This window comes from Manis pentadactyla, chromosome 11 (assembly GCF_030020395.1).
Source record: "Manis pentadactyla isolate mManPen7 chromosome 11, mManPen7.hap1, whole genome shotgun sequence".
Lineage (NCBI taxonomy): Eukaryota > Metazoa > Chordata > Mammalia > Pholidota > Manidae > Manis > Manis pentadactyla.
In genome coordinates this window covers 115128321-115152331 of record NC_080029.1, presented here as the reverse complement: position 1 = coordinate 115152331, position 24011 = coordinate 115128321, and the positions used below count along the sequence as shown (strand labels likewise).

General features: G+C 50.7%; 2 protein-coding genes across 4 annotated transcripts in view; one reads left to right on the top strand and one right to left on the bottom strand.

Moving 5' to 3' along the window:
• The window catches only part of AAGAB (alpha and gamma adaptin binding protein), a 304376-nt gene that overhangs the window by 74692 nt on the left and 205673 nt on the right, over positions 1-24011 (top strand). The gene's annotated exons all lie outside the window — the stretch shown is intronic.
• Positions 1-24011, bottom strand: part of SMAD3 (SMAD family member 3) — a 145211-nt gene that overhangs the window by 55573 nt on the left and 65627 nt on the right. For all 3 annotated transcript variants that reach the window (XM_057488915.1, XM_057488916.1, XM_036932255.2), the window contains exons 2-4: positions 2882-3075; positions 2581-2712; positions 1169-1243 (exon numbers count right to left, since the gene is read on the bottom strand). In XM_057488915.1, coding sequence (XP_057344898.1) covers positions 1169-1243; positions 2581-2712; positions 2882-3075 — 401 coding nt within the window. The remainder of the gene's footprint in view (positions 1-1168; positions 1244-2580; positions 2713-2881; positions 3076-24011) is intronic.

Sequence of the window (24011 nt, the reverse complement as noted above, 5' to 3'; positions counted from 1 at the left end):
AGCTGGCCACTTCCCATGCCAGAATTTAATGGCTGCAGGCTCGCAGTGGTCACTTGGCATCGAATACTGGCAGGTCTTCAATGCATCCCGGCTGGGTTCACACCGCCAGCCACGTATCTAGGGGTGTGTGTTTGCAAGGTATGTGCTAAACCCACTAGTGCCACACAACACCCGGGCTAGGTGTCAGGCAACTACATTTATAATAACAGGCACGTCTCTTTCAACCTTTCAGGAACTGCACACTCTCTTGGGCTGTGTGCAAGGCCAGGTGGCTCCTGCTCTCCACTGCATCTAGCGTCTGTGTGAGTACAGGGCATGCCCGCCTTCCACGGACCAGGGCCTCTGCTTGGCTCCCTCCTCCTCCTCACCCAGCCATGCACAGCACAGTATATAGCCTATGTGGCAGCTGGGGTTCGGTGCACGAAGCTGCTGGTTTGCAGCCAATTTGGTCCCATAACAAGTAACACGGGAACATTTGGAGACGTGGCTAGAGACAAACCAGGCTGGGTCCCTCTTGGCAGGAACATATCCATCCCATTCGGACACTACACAGTTGATGCTTCAGGGGCCTCCACTGGCCATTGGTAAAGACCTTCCCTCCATTCAGACTCCTGAGCTATTTCAGGGGCGCGAGCCCACCCTCCACCCCACTGCCAGCAAACTCTCTTGGAGGCACAGATGCTCCCCATCAGCCCCCAGCCACACTGAAGCCGTGAGTGACAGGGCCTCCTGTCCCCCACTCTGGAGGAGTGTGCTCCAGCCACCCTGAGCTCTCAGGGTCCCCAGATTGCAACAGGCTCTCCTGACCATGCCTGGCACACCCCCCGGCCTGCCCTGATGGCCTGGCCAACACCCACACACCTCCGAGACTCAGCTCAAAAGAAACCAACACTGCCACCTCCCCAGGCTGGGTTAGGGGCCCTGCCTTGTGCCCCTGACGCACCTTCCATCAGGGTGGAAGTGAGATGGCACGGTAGCTGCTGGGTGTCTTGTCAGTCTGCCCCAGAAGCTGTGAGAACCTCAGGCTCCTCCTGATCCTCAGCACCTGCCACAGTGCCTGGCACATAGCGGCTGCTCTATAAATACTGGAGGGGGGGAGGGAGGGAGGCAGGGAGGGAGGGAGAAGGCATTCGGTCCTGATTAAGAGCACATCCCTGAGACACCTGACCTGCGTCCATGCTGTGGTTCATCTGGTGGTCGCTGGTCTCTCCATCTTCACTCAGGTAGCCAGGGGGTGGAGTTTCTGGGGATCAGAAGGAAGGAGGTTCATTAAATGGCATCCGTGGTTTGGCTCTTGCAACCCCTCTGCAAACTCGGCACAAATTAAGCCGATTGCACCTGTAGCAGGTGCTACAGGAACCCTGCGCCTCAGAGCAAGGGCGCCAGCTCCTGCACCCTGCTGTCCCTATGCCCTTCCACCTCCAGGCTCCCCACCCGATCATCACCTTCATCCCCGCCATCCCAACTCCCAGGTCTGAAAGACCTGCTCAGAGAGCCTCTGCCAGGCTAACTTCTCCCGTCCTTCAAGGTCAGGTTTCCTCCCACCCCTCCAGGGAGGCTGTAGAGCTGCCTCAGTCTCATCCACTCTCTGCTGAAGGCCGACCACCTCAAACCGCCCTCTGCCTCTGTTGTCTACACTTGTGCAGATCTGTTGGGCATCTCTTTAGGAGATGACACCTCTTCAGCTGGCCAAGGGGGTTGCAAGTTCAGTGACAGCAGAGACTGTGATCTGTTTCTCTGAATGAGCCCCCCTCCACCCCAGCTTAGCTCTAAGGTGTGCTGAATGAACAAGGTGGGAGACCTGCCCCCTAGACACCTGCGCCACCCGGGAGGGATCTGAAAAGGCCAGACCTGTACAATGGGTCTCTCTTTACACTCTGAGCCCTGGGCACAGGCCTGTGGTCAACCTCAGGGCCGTACACTCAGGGTGAGAGGCTTATCCAAAGAACATTCTGAAAGGAACGCAGCGCGATCACTGCCCAGGCAGCCCCAGCCCCTGCCGCTGCGACCGGCCCAAGGGCTGCCAAGCAGTTTTCCTGGACGCCAGAGCACTGGTGATTCACACATTATTTGCATATAAATGAGGGGCCTCTAAAAACATCTGCACTCTTGACAGTGGAGCCCCTTCTCCCGGGGCAGTGAAATCCCAGCGGGGCCTAACCCCGCCCAGGTCCTACCCTCACCGGGCTTACTTACAGGGCCAGTTCTCTGCGCTCGCCGCCCAGCCCTCGGCTCCCCCACCTCCTCTGCAGCCCCCAGGCCGTCCGGGATCCTGCCTAGGCTCCAGTCCCGGCGGCCGCGAGGGCGGTGAGAGAAACACAGGGTTGCTATTTCCGCTTCCAAAATAAATGACTGCACCGAGGCCCGGCGGAAGGGTCACGCCGCCGCTCCTCGGTGCCAAGAAAAGCATCACTAGTGAGAGGGAGCCAAGGCCACGGGTCCTCTCCCAACAGGGATGCGGTTCGGAGTCGGGGGCCAGCGCTGTGCACGGGGAGGCGGCGACAGGGACCGGGCTGAGGGACCAGGCTTGGGCTGCCGGGTGCCCGGCCCCTGGCCAGCCCGCACGGCCCATGGGCCTACCTGGAATATTGCTCTGGGGCTCAATGCCCGCAGGGAAGTTAGTGTTTTCAGGGATGGAGTGGCTGTAGTCGTCCAGCGGGGGGAACTCGGCCGGGATCTCCGTGTGGCGGGGCACCAACACAGGAGGCAGAACTGTCCGGAGGAGACAGAGCAGAGGCAGGTCAGCGTCCCCGCCAGGCTGGCCCCAAGGCCCTCGCACCCCCAGAGGCACGGCAGACCCTCCCTTGGGAAGAGGAGGCAGGTGCGGGGGGAGGGGAAGGCAGTGCGGGCAGCTGCAGGGCCTGTGCGCAGCGGCAGGTACCTGGGGTCTCCACCCTCTGGTAGTGGTAGGGGTTCACGCAGACCTCGTCCTTCTTCATGTTAAAGGCGAACTCACACAGCTCCATGGCGCGAAGCTCGTGGTGGCTGTGCAGGTCGGGCCATCGCCATAGGCGGCAGTAGATGACATGGGGGAGCCCCTTCCGGTGGGACACCTGCAGCCGGCCATCCAGGGACCTGCCAGGAGGCATGGGGCAAGGAGAGACAGCAAAGGGGGCTTGGCTTGCCTTCCCGAAGCTCAGCCTGCTGCTGCTCCCAGGGCGCCTGCTGGCAGGGGCTCAGACAGCTCTCCCCTCCCCTCACTTCTTCCGGGACGGAGAGCCAGGACACGGGAGAATCACCAACTGTCAGTGCTGGACAGGGGCCCCGGAGAGAACTCAGGGGCCCACCAAGGAAGACTGAGGGCACCCCCCTGGAACCTACCAGGCCCTGGAGCAAGCTCTCCAACCCCCCAGCCCACTGTCCCCAGATGACAGGACTGGCACTTGAATCGTGCTCTGAAAAGATCCGTGAGTCAGTCAGGTGGAGACGTGCAGAGGGGAACAGGGCTAAGCAAGGAAATCAGAGTTCCTTAGTTATGAATGCAAGGGCCACGGTGACACTGAGAAGGCAACAGGCACACAGGCTGGCTCTGACAGCCCTGGACACTCACCCAGGTCCGCCCCCACACATCAGGAAACAAGAAAAAACCCTCCTTCTTTAAGCTGGTACTTGTGATGAGGGAAGGAGGGAAACCAAAGGGAATCTGGGAATCCCTTTCAGTGTGAGGGTCATTCACAGGTTGACCCAGGGGTCACCACCCACAGCTCTCTCCTAGTTCAGAGCTAAGGTCCAAGGGGTGGCATGCAAGCTGAGCAGGAGCCGAGCCTGCGACCATATCTGGATTAGTTCTGCAACAGTCCTCAGCCTGGCTGGGCCAAATGCACCAAAAATGACAGTGCCCGGTGCAAACAATGCCTTCTGTGGTGACTTAGCCTCTGAGCAGCTGTGACCTGGCGCCCCCACCTCTCAGGCCAGGCCAATGTGTGGTCCCTGGACCAGCAGCATGGATCCATGGAAGCTTGTTAAAAAGGCAGAATCTTGGAGTCTACCTCAGCCTACTAAATCAGAACCTTCCTCTTTAGAAGATCACCAGGCAATCTATATGAAAAAAACGTTGGCACAGTGCTATAGGACACACAGCCAGGGGCCCAGGGGCGCAAGAAGCACCCTTGGCCAAGAGTGAGAAGGGGAGGTGGGAGGTTCTGAAGGGACGTGAGATTTTGGATGACATCCAGTATCATCCTTATTTGACAAATACTGAATGAGCTCTAACTTACTATGCGTGGTACTAGGGACACTGTGGTGGGGGAAAGTAAAGCAGACCACAGAGTGGCCCATGCTGCCATGGAGCTTCCAGTCCAGTGGGCAAGACCAGCATCAATCACATAATCATAGACAACCACAGTGACAAACTGTGCAAGTATTCTGAAGGAAAAGTGCCGGCAACCACGAGTATATGACCATGAGTGTGGACCTTGCTTTGCTGAAGGGCTGGACAGGGCATCTCTGCAGTGGTGGCTGACCAGAAAGTCTGAAGGATAAGTAAGAACTAAATGGGCCAGGGGGGCATGGGAGGAGGGCACTCCAAGTAGAGAAAGAGCATATGCAAAGGCCCTGGGAAGGGCAGAAGGAGAGAGAGAAGTGGGTGCAAGACGAGACTAGGGGAGTGGGCAGGGTTGACTCTGTAGAGCCTTGGAAGTCATGGTAAGAGGTTCCACCTTTTTTTCTAAAAGCCATAGGAAGCCTGAGATGTTTAAGAGGGCTGAGCATAGCATGTGTGTGCGCAAAGGAGACAGGCCTCGTGATAATTCCGGCTGGCTGCGTGGAAAGCAGACTGGGGTGGTGGGGGTGGGGACTCAGAGTGACTGAGACAGGTGCTCATGAATGAGGAGGACCCAGTGGCGGTAGTGCTCCGCCTACATGAAGGCCCATCCTAGCGTCCCACCAGTCAGTGGGCCCAACTTTTCTAAAAGCTGGGCAGGGCTGGCAGAGCGGCGTTTGCAAGCTCCCCCTTCCTGGCCCTGTATAACTAAGGGCTCATTTGCCTGAATAAACAGAATTTACAGGCACTCTGAGTGGGACGGAGGGAGTGCGAGCCAGATGCAGCCAGAAGCACCAACCAGAGAGAGAAACAAAGGAAGCCAATCAAAGTCCCCAGTGGGCTGGAGATGGGGAAGGACAGACAAAGGTCAGAGCTGGGCTTGGGCACAGGGACTGACTGGGGAGCTGCTGACTAAGGGCATCTTTGAAGGATGTAATTACCTCCCTCCTGTGGGGCCCCAGACCAAGGAACCCCCACAGCCAAAAAACAGTAATTACCAGGCCTGGGTACAGAAGGAAGACTGGCGGAGGTGAGTCCTGAGGTCAGGATGGGGTTCTACTCTCCTCTGTAAGACACGGGGCAAGTCACAGGGTCTCTGGGGCCCTCAGTCACTTCATCTGTGAAATGGGAACATTCTCCCACCCCTGTCCTCCCACAGCTCAGTGGCCACTTGAAAGTGCTTTCCGAAGCATCAGCTGATGAGTGTCATCACTCCACGGGGCCAAAGCCACCCTCCAGAGCTTTGCCCCGGATAACTGGGTGAGTCCTGGCGTTGAGGAGGGAGAGAGGGTGGGTGGGGAGTGATGAGTGGCGAAGGAATTATCCAGCTATCCCTTCCTGTTCTCTTGCAAAGCCATGGAATGCCCACCGACCAGGAGGTGGCCACGTTCCCTCGAGCGTGACGAAAGCCCCAGCAGAGGGCCAGCTGGGCGTCTGCAGCTGCCACTGCAAGGGGGGCCCTGGAGAACAGCTCAGGCCAACAGCAGGGAGGGATGGACTGTGGAGGGGGCCCCACCTGGCTCAGAGGGACAGTGGCGGTGGACGGCGTGAGACAAGGGTCTCCGAGTCCAAGGGGCCAAGAGCAGAGGAGAATGAGTGACAGGCCTGAGCCTTAGGGAAGGCAGGCGGAGGGGACAGGGCACTGGGCACTCCGGATGAGGGGGGACAGTCATACACAGCCCCAACAGCCTGAACTCCAGAACCAGGCTGCCCGGGCCAGGCACCTCCCTCGACAGAGGTGGGGAGTGGCCCTCGAGGCCTCACACCTGCTCAGGGCCATGTAAGGGAAAACGGCGTGGTGTGTGTGTCCGGGGGGCAGGAACGGGACAGCCACGGGAGACGTGAAGCTCTGAGGTGAGGCGGTTTGTGATGTGGTCGTTAGGGGTGTTTGTAGCAGGTGGGGAGAGTTGAGGAGGTGGTAAAGTAGGACAGGAGGTGAACCCCATCTGCGTGTAGAGCACTTCAGTTTCCTGACTCCTCATCCCCCGATTTCTGTGTTACATGCGGCCTCCTGTCTGGGCACAGAGGAAGGAGCAGGGAGGAAGGAGGAGGAGAAGGGGCATGGGGGGTACATGGAGGAGGGGTATTGGGGAGGGGTGACGTGGGGGGGGAGAGGGAGGCAAGAAGCATCATCCTCTGCTCAAATACAAGGAACTGAATGGATGTGTTTATCTCTGTCCTGCTCACGGTAATGAGCAGGACCACAGAGCAAACAGGTGGAAAGCAGATGGCCAAAGGGAACAGACTTAGCAGCAACGAAGCACCTGTCAGGAAGTTCACAACAACAGTGCTCCCATTTGTGCCCCAGAACCTGGGAGACACTCAGGTGTCAGAGGCACCACACTCCTCAAGATGAGGCTGTGAACAAGAGGGCAGGTGGGAAGTCTGCAGAGGAGGCAGGAAGATCCCAACTCCCCTCCCCAAGCCCCTGCAGGCAGGACACCCTCAGCCCTGGGAGACAGACGTGTTCGCTCTCCGCAGAAAATGAACTGGAGCACCTGGGTCTAGAGGGGTTCCCCAGGGCACAGCTCGGGGTGGGGTCAGACGAGGGCTGCAAACAAGATTTTGTCAAAGTTCCCTTGCTCACTGGGTACCCAGGACAGTGAACGGCAGGCCCGTACCCTCGGTCTGTCTTGTGGAGAAATTAAACAGCCCAGCACAAGAAAAGACCTGCTATACAAACATTTGGGGACCCCCGACAAAACGGCCCTGTTCTTGCCTTCCCATCTTACAGGGAAGCCCACCAGCCAACAAGCCCCTTCCATGTGTGCCCATACATAAAGCATTCTGTCAGCTTTTTACCACCTCACTCACAGCATGAATACACAGCCTGAATCCCCAGTCATTTAAAGAAAGCCTCTGATAGGAGGTAGAGAGACAGAAATAATGTGTGTGTGTGTGTGTTGGGGGTTGGGGGGGAGGGACAGAAATCTGAGACAATGCAGAGCAGAGAAAACTTATAAACAAAATAAAGCAAAAACTGCTCTGAGAGAGACAAGCTATTACAATCCTGAAACAGGAAACATTTACAGACTATTAAAAAAAAAACTCTTGGCAATAAAAAAAATAATATATATTACAAATTTAAGAGACACTTCTTGAGTTTTCAGACTACAAAAGTGAACAATCAATTAAATTTTTAACAATCAAGGCAGTGTGGTAGGGGCGAAAAGCCTGATAAACAGATCAAGGAACCTAATGAAGTCCAGAAATAGTCAAATATATATGAATAGCGGATTTTCGACCAAGGTCCAAAGACAGTTTAGTAGAGAAAGCACAGTCTTTTCAACAAATAGTACTGGAACAAACAGATATCCGAATGCAAGAAAATGAACTTCAATCTACACCTTGCACCCTATACAAAAATTAACTGAAGTGGGTCATAATATAAAGCCTAAAACTGTATAACTTCTAGAAGAAAACATAGGAGAGACTCCCTGTGACCTTGGGAAAGGCAAGCATTGCTTAGATACCACATCAGAAGCATATTCCATTAAAAAATAAAGTTGATAAACTGGACTTCATCAAAATTTAGGCTTCTGGTCTTTGGAAGACACTGTTAAGAGAAAAAGAAAAGCCACAAATTGGAGAAAATATTTGCAAAGTAAGTATCTAATAAAGGACCTGTTTCCAGAATTTATCAGGAACTCTGAGAACTCAATATTATAAAAACAAACAACTATTTAAAAAAAAAACAAGAAAACAGGCTAACAACTTAAACAGACACTACCCCAAAAGATTTAAAGATGGCAAATGAGCACATGAAAAGATGCTTACCATCACTAGACATTAGAGAAGTGCAAATTAAAACAAGATACCACTACATGATTATTAGAATGGCTACAATAAAAAAGACTGTGCCACATTCTGGAGGGATACAGAACAACTAAAACTTCACGCATTGCTGGTGGCAGTGTAAAAAAAGGGTGCAACTACTTTGGAAAACAGTTTGAAAGTTTCTTAAAAAGTTCAAAACATACACCTACTACAGGATCCGTTTCACTCCTAAGTCCTTACCCAAGAGAAATGAAGGCATCTGTCCCGTGCAAAGACTGATGCATGAATTTTCATAGCAGCTTATTTGTAATAGCCCTAAAGTGGAAACCGCTCCATGTTTGTCAACAGGCAAAGGGATAAACAAAACATGATATACCCAAAGAGAAGGCTGCTCAGCAATAAAAAATGACTGACTGATACACACAATGACATGGATTAAATGAAAAATAATCATGCTGAGTAGAAGAAGCCAGGCATGACTCTGTTTATGTAAAATCATAGACTAATTCACAGGAAAAAGGCAAACTTATCTAGAATGACACAGAGCTGATCAGTGATTGCCTGGGGATGGTGGGTGTGGAGGGTGGGGTGTGGGGGCTTATCAAGGGGCAAAGGTTATGTTTATGATCTATATGGTAGTGGTGGCCTCACAGGTGTATACGTATGTCAAAACGCACCAAATTGTACACTTTACATATGTGCGATGCAATCCAAGAAGATAAAAAGACAAGAGCATCGGGGTTTTGAACTTGGATATGCCTGGATTCAAATACGGACTCTGTGCTCGATAACTGTACAAACTTGATCAAATTGCTTAATGTCATGGTCTTAAGTTTTCTTTCACCTGAAATATAAGCCCCTTTGTTCAACTGTTGGGAGGACAAACTGATATTTTGTGCAGAAAGCCTTCGGCCTATGGTTAGAATACAATAAATGGCAGCTATCTACTGTCGTTATTGTCCATTACAATGACGATACCTGGCAAGGTAAGGTACACAACAGGAGCTCAAAACACCAGCCTGCCCTCCTGCTTTGGCAGCTGGGCGCACAGCCAGGTGGGCCACAATGAAGCCTCAGTTGGTCTGGTGCTTCTAATTTTTGAAAGGCTTCTGTGTTCTTTACCTCACAGCAGCCCCAGGGCAATGCTGCATGGGTCTACGAGGCAGACCTCCTGAAGGTCCTGGCTCACAGTCCCCAGTATGTCAGAGAGGCTGGGCTCCCCTCCCAGGATCACACAACTGTCTGTACCGGGCTGCGGCTACAGGCCAGCTCCCCTAGCTGCCAGGCTGGGCTGTGGTGGTAGAGAGATGGTCACGCTCCCCAGCTCTCCAGCATGTGACCACCAGTCTGGCCTGGCAGTATTTTCCAGAAATCTGGTCCATACAGTTCCCAACCCCATGACAGGAGGGCATCCCATTCACCTCTTATGCGCTGGTGACCCCTCCTCTTGGTTTAGTCTGGTAGTATTCCTTCTTTTCCCCTCTGTTCCACTCAAAATACACACCAATGCTTACCAAAGTAAGAATAGTGAATTGGGAGTTTCAGCTGCTGGATTTAATTTAGCCAATGTGTCCAGTACACACCCTCCTAAACTTTACAGGGCACCCAGCCCATTTTCAGTAAATTCGGTAAAAAGGTCTTAATTCTGAGCTGATGTTACCATAAACATGTTTGGTTGCAGAAAAGGGTCTATTTACGACCCACCCTTCCCCCCAAATCCAGCCCTTCTTCACAGCCCGCTCCCAGCTGCTGGGGCAAAGCGCACAGTCCCAGGGACTTGCCTTTGGGGCCCTCCCCGTCTGTGACTGAGATCTCTTCCCATACCCAGCAGCCTCCTGACAAGAGACCTCCAAGTCTTCCTCCAGAATACCCTCTCAAGCCTCTCTGACAGAGGGTTTAATCTTTAAATATATTCTTCACCAGCCGAGCCATTTCCTGGAGCAGGAAATTAGGTTTCCTCCCATTGGCTCCAAGTGGGACCTGTGAAGTGTTCCAAAATGGTGGGAGCCGCAGCCAAGATGCGGGCGTGCCAGGGTCCCAAGCTGGCAGTGAGGCGGGGCCTGCCAGGTGATCCCTGAGGGGAGAGGGCAGCGCTGTGTGGGTAAGTAAGCAGACCTTGTAAAGGTCCTGTCTCACTGCACCCAGTACGTCAGAGAGGCCAGGATCCCCTCCTAGGATCACACAGCAGTCTGCCTCGTGCCACGCACATCCTCCGTTATCAGTGGTCTGCTGCCCACGGCCGTCTGGGGCTGATGTGAAATACCAGTGGGTTTGGACTCTGGTATTTCAACCCACTGGGGGTTGGGAAGAAGATCGGGAGCAAAGCACATACTCTCCAGATGGGGCAGACACGTTGCTACTATGTGGGAACACAGAAACAGCAAAACCCTGGCACACCCTGCCTGCACCTAGCTCAGAGCACTGAAGGGGCTTGCCCAGGGTCATCTAACTTCTAGAGGCAGGGCCGGAATTCAAACCCAGACCAGTGCTGAGACGAGGAGGAGAGTAAACAGTGTTTTTTTCTGCTATCCAGGCGGCACCCCTGCCAAGGAAACTAACCTCCTGTCAGTCATCAAATAGTTCACTGAACACCCATGCTGCCCCAGCTCCCTGAGCCACAGAAGTGAACAGAAAGTAAATTTTTAAACACTGTATGTCATTTGACACACGCATCACTAAACTTTGTAGCTTATTTCAGAGACAAGCTTTCCTTTTCGACGGGCCAGCTGGGCAATCGTAACGACAGTGGCAGAAGTTCCTACCCCATGAGGTCATCGGACTCCGCTGAGACCAGGGTGGCTACGAGATGAAGCCAGGCTCGGCGACTCACTCTTTTCCCTGACTGTAAGTGGGGCATCATGCTGTTTTCTGACCTTGAATACAATACCTAGATAGGACTAAACCTTTGCAAAAGGACTTCGTTTTCATTTATGGAGAATCTACCTTTAGGCTTTCAGAGTTGATTTGCATAAAATGTGAACTTACCCCAAATACTCAACTAATGTTGATTTTTTTTGAAGGGGCCCAAAGTATTACACTAGAACTCAAAAACCAAACCTCTGGCATCCCTTTCAACTCAATTTGTTCTGTAACTTTACTTCCCTCCAACCCGCCCCCTCCCCCAACAATACCTGCTGTGTAAGGAAAAGGGGTTGTTTCCAGCTAGGGGGTGCCAGTTAAAACCACAAACCCTCACTCAAACGCATACTTCCCAGAACAGATGCTGCAGCGGATCCGTCCACCTGCACGTTGAATGCACCCCCCGCCCCCCACACACTTGCGGAATGAGACCTCACCTCTCTCCCTTCGATAACAAGCCAGCTAGCCCGCTCTCTCCCTGGGTTCACTCACCTGCAATAACATCTCTAGAGTCCATTCTTCGGGCTCTTTGCATTGTATGTGGGTTTTCTTTTTCCTTTTTGTTCTGGTTCAAAATAAAAGCAAGGCCTGAGTGACTTCAAATCTGGGTTGGGTGCTCACTCAGCAGACTTTCTAAGGCGGCAGAAAAACTCTTGAAAAGACGCCTTGCAGGGGTTCCACTTGGCCTTGGAGTGACAGTGGTCTGCTCTGAGATCCCTCCCGCCCTCTGCTGTTCCTTAAAACCCAAGTCTCAGAATGCGCCTTTCTCTCTTCCATGTCCAAAGCCCAGGACAGTGATCTGACTGAGAAGCATCATAAAAACCCTGAAAACACCCCTGCTAAGAGAGGCATCTGATTTGGGGGTTCGCCCTGGCTCCTTTCCCTTCGGTAAACACAGCCAAAACCAAAGCATCCTCTGGTCCGGGCTGAGCCGCCTGGGGTTTATGTGTTAAGTCTCTGAGCTGCAGGTGACAACCCAGAGAGGCCTAACATTCAGGGAGCAGAGTACCCTGGTGAGCGGAAGTGCCGGCTAACCAAAGGACAACCCACCCGGGAGAACTAGGCAGCTGGTACTCAGGAATCTTTCAGGCATCTTGTCTAATCCCTTCCCTTTGTGTGGCTGAGGAAACAGATTGATGGATTAAGCTCCTCAAGGTCACCCAGCAAAGGCAGAGGGAGAAGGCAGCTTCCCAGCTGCTGCCCCACTGTGTGACGTCTCTAAGATGTATGTGAGTCCACTTTCCTGCCTGGTCCGTCCAGTACAAACACAATTTTTTCTTTGTTGTATCGAATCTTAAGTTGCCTGAAAGTCTCCCTCTTCAGGATGACAAATGTTTTTTAAAAAAATGGGACGAAGCAATTGGTGACTCTGGTTAAAGGATGTCATTCCTGTTCTATCACTGTAACTTTCTGAGGTTGGAAATTGTTATCAAAATAAAAGGTTACGAACAAAAAGAGATGGAGCTGCACACTGAATATACTATTCCCAGATACTTTCAAGGTTTCCTTTGATGGTTGGAGTTTAAATGAACAGCACCGCTTCCAGCATCAGCGTGGTCTTGTCTTTTGGAGCCACAATGAAGCAATCTGGCTAGGTGAAGTTTGTGGAGGGGTCTTGGCTCTGGATAATTGAGGTTTCCACTGTAAACTCTGCCACAGTGACCAAGCCCCTGCTTTAGCCCAGTTTTTCGGCAAGTTCTGTAAGTATGCCAAGCACACTTTTTCATGTTCCCATTCAGACTGGTCTGTGAGGAGCTGAAAATGGGATTTCACAACCCTTGACACTAGTCACTGAACCACTTCCACCAAGAACAATTCAATTCCCATCTGAACTTGCCATATGGATATATCTGGTGCTTAAGGCTGCCAAATTAGGGGGGCACCCAATAACACCCTGGGCTGAAGGCCCCAAGCTCCAGAGCAACAGCTTGCCTCCCCTTCCCTCCTCCCCACTGTGTTTAAGTACTCCTCCCCAGGCTAGTTTTCTCAGGTCCCTTGAAGGAGGAAGCCAAGGATCACCTTGCCCTGTCCTCTGCAGGGGGCTGGACCCCACAGAAAACACATGAAGATCACCTGGACCTCAGAGCTGCCTTCTGCCCAAGGGGCCAGGGTGGGCACAGAGTAAGTACTTCTAGAAAACAAAGAGGCCGATTTATGGAGAAAGTTCAGCTTAGTTATAATCATCTGTAAAGCACATGGACACTGAGAACGTTTCAACATCAGCCTATGAGTAAGGTGAGTCCCACTGTTTCTCAACCTCAGCTCACCCAACCTTTGGGGCCAGTGATCCTTTGTTTAGGGGGTGGCTGCCCTGTGTATCACAGGGTGTTTAGCAGCAACCCTGGTTTCTACCCACTGCCAATAGCACCCCCACACCTAGCTGTGACAACCAAAAATGTCTCCAGCTATTGCCAAAGGTTCCCTAAAGGGCAAGTTCACTGCCTGGTGCCCCTTGAGAACCTACAGGATAAGGAAATGCTCTGGGGGTGGGCACAGGTCAGGCAAAACAGCAGCAATTTATACCTCAGAGCAGACGCTTACCCGGCACTTCTCACTCAGTATCTTACTGGATGCAGGGACCCTGCAGCGCTGGTCTCCTTGCTCCCACTTTATAGGTGAAAGATTCATGTGACGTTGGGTGACTTGCCCAAAGTTGCCCAGAACAGCCAGAAGCAGTGCCCAGCCTTGAACCTGGATGTTCCACCCCTAAACTGGTTCCCCATGACCGTAAAATACAGTGTTCACTGTGTTAGAATCATCCGAGATTCTCCTTAGGCTCTGGTGAGATTATTGGCCTTGGCCCTTACCTTCCCCTGTGCAAAGAAGGTAGTTGAATCTGAGGAGGGCTGGGCAGGGAAGGATGAGGATGAGGGGGAGCAAGGAAAGGGAGCAGGGGACGAGGAGGGGTCCTCTGAAAGCTTTCTACTTAACAGCTTTGGTTTTCACAGACTGTTTTTGTTTTCAAGCACCAGCTTGATGGGGATTGCTTTTTCTGGGGTGTCGGCAGGATCACAGAGGTTTCCAGGTACAAAGAAAAGATGCCTACAGGACCAAGACCCGGATTGGTCTCTGGTTACAGGAGGAAGGGGAAAGAAGAGTTTCCAGGCTTCGCAGAACTTTCTGGATGGCCATTTCACTCCGACAGTTAACATTCACTGGGAATGCAATTAAGCCTGAAGATCATTTATTTATTTGTTTGTTTTTAAAGTGATCGCTTGGGGAAACTTCAGATACTCACAGCCATTGGCAATGTTCTGATGGGCTTAAGGCAAAAAGCACACTTCACCCCAGCTCTTATTACAGCCCCACTGCCAAATCTCACCTCCTAAAACACAGGGAATTTGAAACACAGTCAGGAATCCAGGTGTGTTTAGCTACCTCTTCCCATTCTCCTGGGTGATTCGGCCTCCTGTGGTCCTGCTGTGCAGCAGGCCTCTCCACATGGCCGACACTTGGAGGCGGTTTCCAAACTGCTTTTGGGAAACAGAATAATTTGTATTTTCAATCTGGGAGAAAAAATAAAATGTCAGGCTGAAGCCCATAGGGCAGAAAGGATTCCTCTGTCTTATGACAATGTGAAGCTCCATGGGGGTGGGGGAGGGACTAAAATGGCCAGTTAGAGAAAGAGATTTACTAGCCTCTGAAGTCCAACTTTGAAGGGAAAGGTAAGAAGAAAAGAAGCAGCCCTTTTGGAGACTGGTGGATAATTCTCTGTACTTAAACGCTTTGCTCAGCAGAAGAGAAAACCGGGGCTTAGAAGTGACAAAGGGGAACTGAAATACAGATCTCAACCTTCTGCTTAATGAATGCCTTAAGACTGGGAAATAGATTTGCTCTCTTAAAAAAATAAAAAGGGCAGGGCACTGAACAATCACCTCCCCTGACAACTGCTCTTTCTCTTGTCTTATCTGCCAACGAGCTTCAATATTAGCTCACTTCACTACACAAACAATTCCTATTACAGGACTCTTAGTCATTCTGTTTTTCACTTTCTTCCACAAAGCAGAAGCCATGAAGGTCTGAGTATCCTCGCTGGGGCAGTCTTTTCCCAGACCCGGTTCCCAGCCTCCCACCTCCTGCCCCATCAGGTTTGCCTCAAGGCAGCACCGTGAATCACTTCCTGTGGGCAGTCTGCACGTTTGGGGGGTGGGGGGAGGTTTCCCTTCTTTTCTTTGGAGAAGATTCTCACAGACTTTTGGGGTTAAACAAGTGGAACCAGGCGAGGATGATAACTGGCTGCCTTGCCCTATCAAAACAAATCAGTTTTCAAAGACTTACAGAAACTGGCAGGCGAGGATTCGTGACTAGGAGAGTCTGGGGGAGGCGGAGGTGAAGAGGGCAAATCAGGAGGTTTTTGTGTTAATTGCACAGTTTTGACTTCCTTAATTATGAGTCACAGAGAGATAAAACAATGTCACAAGTGTTGCAGCGCATGCAAAGGGCGAGCTGGGCAGCTCACTGACTCCTGAACTGAGAGGGGCAGCTTCTGGGCATGGCTCCCTCAAGCGCCAATTTTACAATTCCTAGTGAAACACCACAGAATAGAAGCTGGAACAGGAACATCCGGGAATTTCAGTCTTAACCACATTTACAACTCTTTCCCTATTTTTAAAATAGGCCCCAAAGCCTTTAGAATCCTCAAACCTTTCAGTTCAGCCACCAGGGGGGAGCTGGAAGTAAGTGAGAGGTGGGAAATAACCACATTTCTAGAAAAAGTGAGTTTAGGACCATGAAGTTAAACAGCTAACTTTGTGTGCAGAAATAGGGCATTTATTTGCAGGACACCAATCTCTAACATGTCACAAATACACTGCTTCCTTCTGGACCAAAGCTTTACAAGCTTACATAAGCACTTTCCATCTAACGGGTAACAAAGAATGGATGTCCTGTATATTCTGGGCACCGGTATCCTCAGGACAGTTAAGCAGCCAATTAACATTCCTTTCAGTCTAAGGGGACAGACTTCCTATTGTCCTAAACAAAAGGTTCTGATTCATTGGGGGCAATTTCACCTAAGACAGCAAAGAACCCCTATGGGCAGGAAGATAGGAATTCCAAATAAACAAGAAGGGAGGACTTCAGAGAAGCCAGGCAGACACTTGCAACTCAGGGTGGTAACAGCCTGCTGCGTAAGCTGGCCTCATCAACTAAATGGCCTTTGGCTAAAAGCTGCATCCCAAAGCAGCTCCAAGCAGGAGCACAGGAAGGCTTCCAGGTGAGGCTCCCTCCCCGGGGTCCCAGTCACTTACAACTCTCTCCCATGCCCAGCCCACCCAGGCCTCGCCAAGATTCCCAGTAGCGCCCGCTCACCACCTCATTAGACTCTTACTTCCCAGAAAGCAGACAGATGTTCTGAGGCCTGATTTACAGGTACAGAAATTCAAACTGCTTAAGTCACTCAAGCAGCAAAGGTAACACATCGCAGCCATAGCATGAGAGCATGGGCTTCTGCACCTCCAAGCCAGAGATCTTCAGCCAGTGGTGGCATGCAGATATGTGTGTCTGGAGGCTTGCATCAGCCCTATGGGAGGCCCATCTATGCCTCTAGCTCAAAAACTGTCCCATCTATGGCTCTTCCTGCAGAATAACCTCTCTCAGTCCTTCCTCCTCAAAGTCTTAAAAGTCTCTGCTATCCTACACTCAGCGTCACTTAGCACCAAAGGTCTGGTGCTATTAAATAACTTCCCTGTGTTTCTGGCTTCCCTTCCCAGCTAAGATAGGAGCTCCTTGAGGGCAAGAAGACCAAACTCAACTTTCTCTGTACCTTATATGGAGCACAGGGCTTGCATATTACATTTGCTCACAAGTAGGTCATGATAGTGGAATTATTCCTCTGGGCATCAACAGTCAGAAGATGGAGGAAACAAAAAAACCCTCAGGTGCACTCCAGCTCTATGAACCCATGACGGCATCAATCAAGCCTTACAGCAAAGGGACCACAGACGCTCGTTCCTGCCAGAGACCAAATACCAGGACTGCTCTTCAAGCAATCATCTGGTCTTGAGAGGTGCAAGTACAAACCGCAAGGGAATGACAGGCACAGGTGCAAGTTAGTGGGGCTAAAGCAGCCAGTGGAAGTGCAGAAAACTAAAATGGTTTTGAATGAAGAGGTCCTGCCCACTTTACTTGCCAGACCAGAGAGAAAGGCAAAGTCATCTATGGCTAGGGTTGTAGGTAGGCATTAGATAGAAGGCTTTATAATAAATTTGCTCAACATATAGTTGTTGAGTGGAGATTTTTTATCAGCATTGGATTTACCCAAAGAGAAAGCATGCAGACACTGGGGTGTCTGTGCTCTTCACACTGGCGGCGATGCTGAACAATGGGGAGGGGGGTCTGTAGGTAGGGGTCATCCCATCTATAAAATGATGGAGCCAACCCACCTCTAGTGTCTCCTTGCCTTCTAGAACTGACATTCCACATGCCCGTGAATATGCTAATTTTCAGTGAAAGTACCTTAAAAGCGGCAGTGTTTCTGCTGCCATTCCTTTACTGCATTTAAGCATATAGGGCCTTTGAGAAAACAAACTTGAATCATCAATAGGAGCAGAGAAAATACATGATCAAGAATGGGGACTACTAACAAAAATTCCTTTCTTCCCTACTATAAATGGAATAGAGAGGGTTAGACAGAAACTTCAGAACCTGGACTCTTTCTACAAATCAAACCCCAAATCTAACAGTAATCTCAGCAAAACAGTGGCAAGTCACAGCTGTGACATGATATGAAGAAAATTAATTGGTACCAGATAACTCCCTGAGAAAGAAGGTAGCTTCCAACCAGAAAGGTGAGGGAGCGTGCAGAACTGCTGACCTCAGAGATCGGAGGCCATGCGGTGAATGACAGGGCTCACACACGGCTCCCCGTCTGCGGTTGGCTTTGGCGGAACCTGACCCGGAACCAGGAGTGAACACAGATGACCTCTTGTGGTATATTCCAGGCTTAGGAACCAGAGGGCTTTGGAGCTGGGGGAAGGGGGCTCCAAAAACCAGCCATTTCATCCCCCGCTCTTGTATTCCCACACAGGAGGACACAGAAGCGACTACCCAGGGATCCTTCTGAATGGATGCCGGTGTTCTTTTCTCTACGCCAGGAATCCATGATCCCAGAACTGTGACCCAAAAGGGAAAACCCAGCTGTGGGCTAACAAAGAAGCTAACACCGCAAGAAAGCGCAGGGACTCCCACGAAGAGCAGGAAGCCCAGAGAGGTTTCTGTGAAGGGGAATGGCACCCTGGCCCTTCCCAGCCCCCAAGCAGCCAGCTGGGGGGCCGCAGTGCCCTTTCGGCCTGTATTTCAAGTGAGCCTGGGCCTTCTCCGGCTGGGCCGTAAACAGTTCCGGCTCTCTCCTCCCTCATCGCCAGGCGGCGGGCACCCCTTGCCACTGGGGCCTGGATTGTTTGCTAACAATGGAGGGAACATTAAACAAGGACGGAAGACGGGAAGTGAATCACTGACTTCTCAAACAGCCTCCTTGGAAGGAGCAGGGCAGCGGGAGGGGCCTGGAGGAGCAGGAAGGAAGGTTCCCAGGTCCTCTTACCCCACAACAGGGCGCCCTCAAGCTCTGCCTCGCTGTGACCAGGGTGCCGCTCCACGCACGGGCGAGATCAGGCCCCTGAATTACCCTCCATGAAGCATCCCCGTGTTCCCTGTTCCCTCCATCAGGCGGAAGCAGGGGGAGAGACGCAAGGAGTACTCCTCTCCACTGAAGTACCGCTGCCCCCAAGCCCCTGAAAATGTCTGAATGTGAGACCAGTGGCTGTGGGCTCTCCTGGCAGAGGGAATGGGCCCATTCTCTCTCCTTCCCAGGACGCCAATTACTAAAAAAAATAAACCCCGTGGGGCAATGGGTGGGCAGGACTTGAGATGGCATCAGAGAGAAAGGTCCCCGCCTGCCCTACTCACTCTTGCACTGTTCTGGAAGCTGGTGCCGGTGCAGCCACGCCAGCCAGACCTCCCCTCCATGGACCAACTACCTGCCCTGGGTCTGAAATCTGGTCTCTTCCAGGATTGTATCCTGTTTCATTCATACAGTGTGTGGGATGTGCGCAGGCTCACTTTGCTGCTCCAAGCAGGAAGAGCACTTGGTCGGCCAGTCTGTTTATTCAGGGCCTACTATCTGCAAGGCACTTGGTGAGTACCTCAGTTTTCTTAACTTTGCAAAGGATCCCAGACTAATAGACCAGACAGCTATGATTCTGGGTGCAAGAACAGAGCCAAGGGCACCTACAGCTTGTTCAAAACTCCCCTAATTTTTGCTTTACAGACTCTTTTCATAAATAGCTTTTCCCCTCCCTGCCTCACCATCATTAAATAGGTCACATCAACCAGTTGCTTCCTATAAGCAGGTTCTTTGCTAAATACTTTATATACTTTAATCCTATAGAACAGGGCCCCATTTTCCGAAAGATGACAATGAAGTTCAGAGAGGTTAAGATTGTTCCAGGTGGTCACACAGCAAGCAGGAGAGCAGAGTGAAACTCTGAATTCCACGCACAAGAGCCGAGGCCTTCCCATTGTGTCATGCTGTTGCCCTGCACACCCACTTGCCTTGAAGGGGGACATGGAAGAGACAAGATGAGACTGGAAACTGAGACCTGGCTCCTCTCTCTGCCACCTGGGAGACCTTAGGCAAGGTTTCCCTGGGCCAGTTCCCTCGCCAGGAAGAAGAGTGTATCTGGGAAGACTGTCAAGGGCTCACATGAGAGATGGTGCTACACCAGTGTAAGGAATCACCCATCACCTTTCTTCCACGAGCCAGGAAACACTGCCCACCATGGCTGCTTGCTGATCATCCACCCCTGGATTTTTAAGGTCTTCCTGGAACAAGTTGGTGCCCAGGTCAGGACCTTGTGAGATGTGAGAACATTCTAGAAACATTATCCAAGCACACGTTATGTTGCCTTTTTTTTTTAATGGCACAAGCAGCTGTGAACACAGTTCGAGAGATTAACAACTTTTTTCCCAAGCCTACCAGATTTGGTCAAGTCTTCTTGAAACTCTTACCCTCACAGATCATGAGACTGAAGGTCTAAAGCAGTGGCCTGGGTTTTCCAAGTCCCAGTTCTGCTATTCATGACTGTGTGTGAGTTACTCCCACTCTCTGAACCTCAGTCCTCATCTGTAAAATGGGCAGGTTGCACCAGAAATGTCTGAGGTTGCTTCTCTGACAATCTGTGACTATTAATTAATCAGAGGCTTGCTGGTTTTTCTCACACACAGGAGACCTCTTTCAGGGGAGTTTCACTGAACAATGACAAAAGGAGCACATTTCCGACTTCCCAGTAACACCACTGGGTTCTGGCTCCTGCTGGGGACTGTCCAAATGCCAGCAACAAAACTAGGTTTGGTAAAACTCCAGCCACCACCTTGTGCGTGGCTTTGTGAGGCTGAGGGAATCCACAAGGCTAACTTCCTGCCTGCACTCCGCCCCCCATCACGCTATGCTCTGAACAGGAACCCCAAAACTGCAGAAACTGCAGCCTGAGATTACATCCCCACGCCTGGCCACAGAAGACTCCAGGGCAGCAAAAGGCTTATCTGCTGTCATATCCTGCACAGCTGGGAAACAGGGCCAGGCCTCGAGAAGACTGTGGAAGGCAGGACTTCAACGTTGTTGCAAAGATGGTTTAGCTCCGGGTCTAAAAGTACCACAGCTCCATCACGTGTAGTATGTGGTGCCCTTCCTGCTGACAGAACCTTGTGGGCAAATCAACTGCTGGCTGTGAAACAAAGTTCTTCTGTGCTCTGCAAGTACCACATCACTAAGTACCTCACTGAGTTACTTGATTAAGTGAAAATTCAGGGCCAAATGAGTTCTATACAAACATTTGCTCTTTCAAAGCCTGTTTAAAGAAAATACTTCTCCATAAGAAACTTATAACAAAGAGGAAAGCACAAGTGTACACATTCCCCATTAACATAATTTTACATGGATCACTTGCTTCTGATACTCTGAGCTTACTTAATTTCTTTGCTTATTAAGACATTAAGATCAAAACTCCTGTTTATATCCAACAATGAAATATTACCCAGCCATAAAAAGGAATTCATGATTGCAACATGCAAAAACATGAAGAATCTGAAAATAATGATGTTATGTGAAAGAAACCAGACCCACCCCCCACAAAAAAGAGAGTACATCCTGTATGATCCCATTAATATAAAATTTTAGGGAATTCAAACTAATGTATAGTGACAGAAAGCAGATCAGGGACTGTCTGCAGACAGGGTCAGGAGGAGGAGGCAGCAAACAGGAGGGTGATAATCACGGGGCAGGAGGAAATGGGGGTGGTGGACATGTTCATTATCTTGCTGGTGGTGAGAGTTTCATGGGTGTATACATGTCAAACTCATCAAAATTCTACATTTTCAATATGTGCCATTTATTGTATGTCAATTATACCTCAATACAAATGTTAAAGCAAACAAACCACTCCCTAAACTCTGATGGGAAAGTTATCTGAAGCCTGATTGTAAAATGTAGCAAAGCAAGCAAAGCAAAAGTTGCTCCAACCGACTGTATCAAAAATGTCTTCCTCTGCTCATTGCATGACAAACTCTGAAAAGAGCCAATACTGAAACACGAATGGGCTGCATAATTATGTTCTAAAAAAGTGTGACAAATATACACACTAAAGATTCCACTGAAAAAGTAGTTCTGGCCTATCTGCTACAGTAATGTCTTTAACTGTTTAGCTATTCGTGCAGCCCCTTACCTGATGTGAAAAATACTCCTGGGCTGACACTTCTCCTAACAACTGGTCATCAGTGAAAAACCCTGAAGGGCAAAGCATCCCAAAGTGGGTCACCAAATTTCAAGTCAGCATTGCAGAATGAATTATACACAGGGGCCCCCACCCCTTGCTCAGTGGTGCCGGGGCTAGAGCACGGAGGGCTGGCTCTTCTGCCTGGAGGTCTGGTCTAGCCAGGAATGTTGCACTGAGTAAGGGCACGTGCCAGGGAAAATGAGCACAGTGTTCAAACCGAGGAGTGAACTGCTAGGTGCTGGATGCCTACCTCTGTCCTGCATACAGGCTCATGGCCCATGAACCACATGGGCCTCTTCACAAGCATCACAGGACTATTTTGTGAGGGCTTTTTTTTTTGAATCTCCTTTAAATTTTGAGGTTACTACAGCTTCATGGTTGTTTAGCACCATGTTTTTCTTATGTTTTTCAGATGCCAGCAGCCTCTACAGTCACTCAGCCCACCAGACTCCTCCTATTCCAAAACAAACCAGTCGTCAAATCTCTGTCCATCAAGGAGCCTGAGATTTGAGGGTGGGAGGGATGCTTATCAGGGACATTGTTTGGAACGCTCCTATCTAGGACACTGAGCAGAAAAAGCACTTAACGCACTTAAGATTGACACTAGGGGGAAGCAAAGGTGGGGGGCAACATTAACAAGGTGAAAAATAGAGGGCTGCCATTCCTGAAGGAAATTCTTTCCAACCCGTTGGTGATATGTCCTCAAAAGTTCTGCATAAAGACCTAGTTTATTGCCAGCCCAGCCCCGGGTCGTTTCTAGTACAATTCCACGCAAACCATGGAGGCTCAGTAAACGTTCACAGATGGTGATGAATTCCTACTTGTAGCCAAGTACACGGGGGGGAAAAGACCTAACTACTCAACATTTGAATGCTGATAGTCCTGAAACAATCCGGGAAAGAAAAGATACACAGAAGAATGAGCACACGAACAAAAACGAAGAAACAAACAGTTCAGCAGAATGCGTAAGAGCAGGGGAAGCCGTCTACCCGATCCCGCTGTGTGGGCCTGAGCGAGTTACTTAAGCTCTCTGGTGTCTTAGTTGCCTCAAACTACCCTGTGGGTAAGTATTATTGCCCCCAATTTAAAATCCATGCCGCAGGAGACCTGAAATGTGACGTTTCACAGCATCAAGGGCAGACTAAGTATGCTATTCCTCCTCCAAAACCCCAGATGAACTGAGTCTGTTTTAATCAGAGCTGTACAGGCTTTTCTGGGGCACCTAACAGCAAGTTCAGCTACCGGAGGGGACAAATACGCCAGGACCTGCTGGGAGCCCATCAGAAATAACAGCTAAGAGCCAGAAAGGGTGTAAGGCCTAGGAGTCTAGTAGGTGTACAGGAGGCAGCCTCAAGGTAGCAGACTTTCTGGATATGAAAGTCTAGCTTAGAGGTCACTTAACCCAACAACCACAGAATACAGAGCTCTACTAGAAAGCTCTGCCGTGTACGGAGAGGAATCCAGTTTGCTCCAAAGTGACTTCTGCCTCCCAGTCCTAGTAGGGACCCTCAGAGACCCTGCAGAACTAAGTGTCCCTGGTTGGGCTCCCTGGGTTCCGGCTTCCTCATCCCAGGTCTTCTCTCAGATGAGGTGTTAAGCTGCCATCCAGTGAACTTTTCAGGGTCTGAGAACTAGACCCCAGGTACACCCCTTCCATATCCCCCAAGATTCCTCCCACTGCATCCAACCCGGTTATAATCCCAGTTGAAAGGCACAGAACCACAGCAGTTCATGATATCACGCATCCACCAGCATGAGTAAGACTCAGCTCATCCCAACACGTGACGGCATGACAGAGAGAGTGCTTTGAACATAACAGGTGCTCAATAAATATTTATGGTGCAAATGAACGCTCAACAGAAGCCAAGTCAAGCTCCTCTCTCCTCTTCCCCACCTCACTCGTGTGGTCAAGCCGGGCAACTTCCGTAGAAACTTCCCATTGCCGGAATTCGGAGACACAGAAGACAGCCACCAATTAATTGGTCTGGGCCGGAGGTCGAAAACAGGCAGCGGCCCACAGATGTTGTGCTTGGCCTACACAGTGCTTTTCAAAGTTTTAAATGAGTTGCCAACTTTTAAAAGCTGGAAGATTTCATATGTAAATCTAGATCTTTGGCTTCTCTTGAAAAAAAATCAGGTCTGGCGATACTTGGCCACTGGCTGAGGCTCAGTCGCCAGTGCTCCTTTAGATTGGGAAAGACACCTCAGTCCTGCTTTGTCCTCGTTCACCGGGCCCCACTTCCCGCGCGCCGCCTGTCCCTGTGAGCATCTGAGCTCGCAACTCCGGCCTGCGCTTCCCACTGGGGATGCAGCACTCCTTACAAGACAGAGCGGAACCTGAAGGG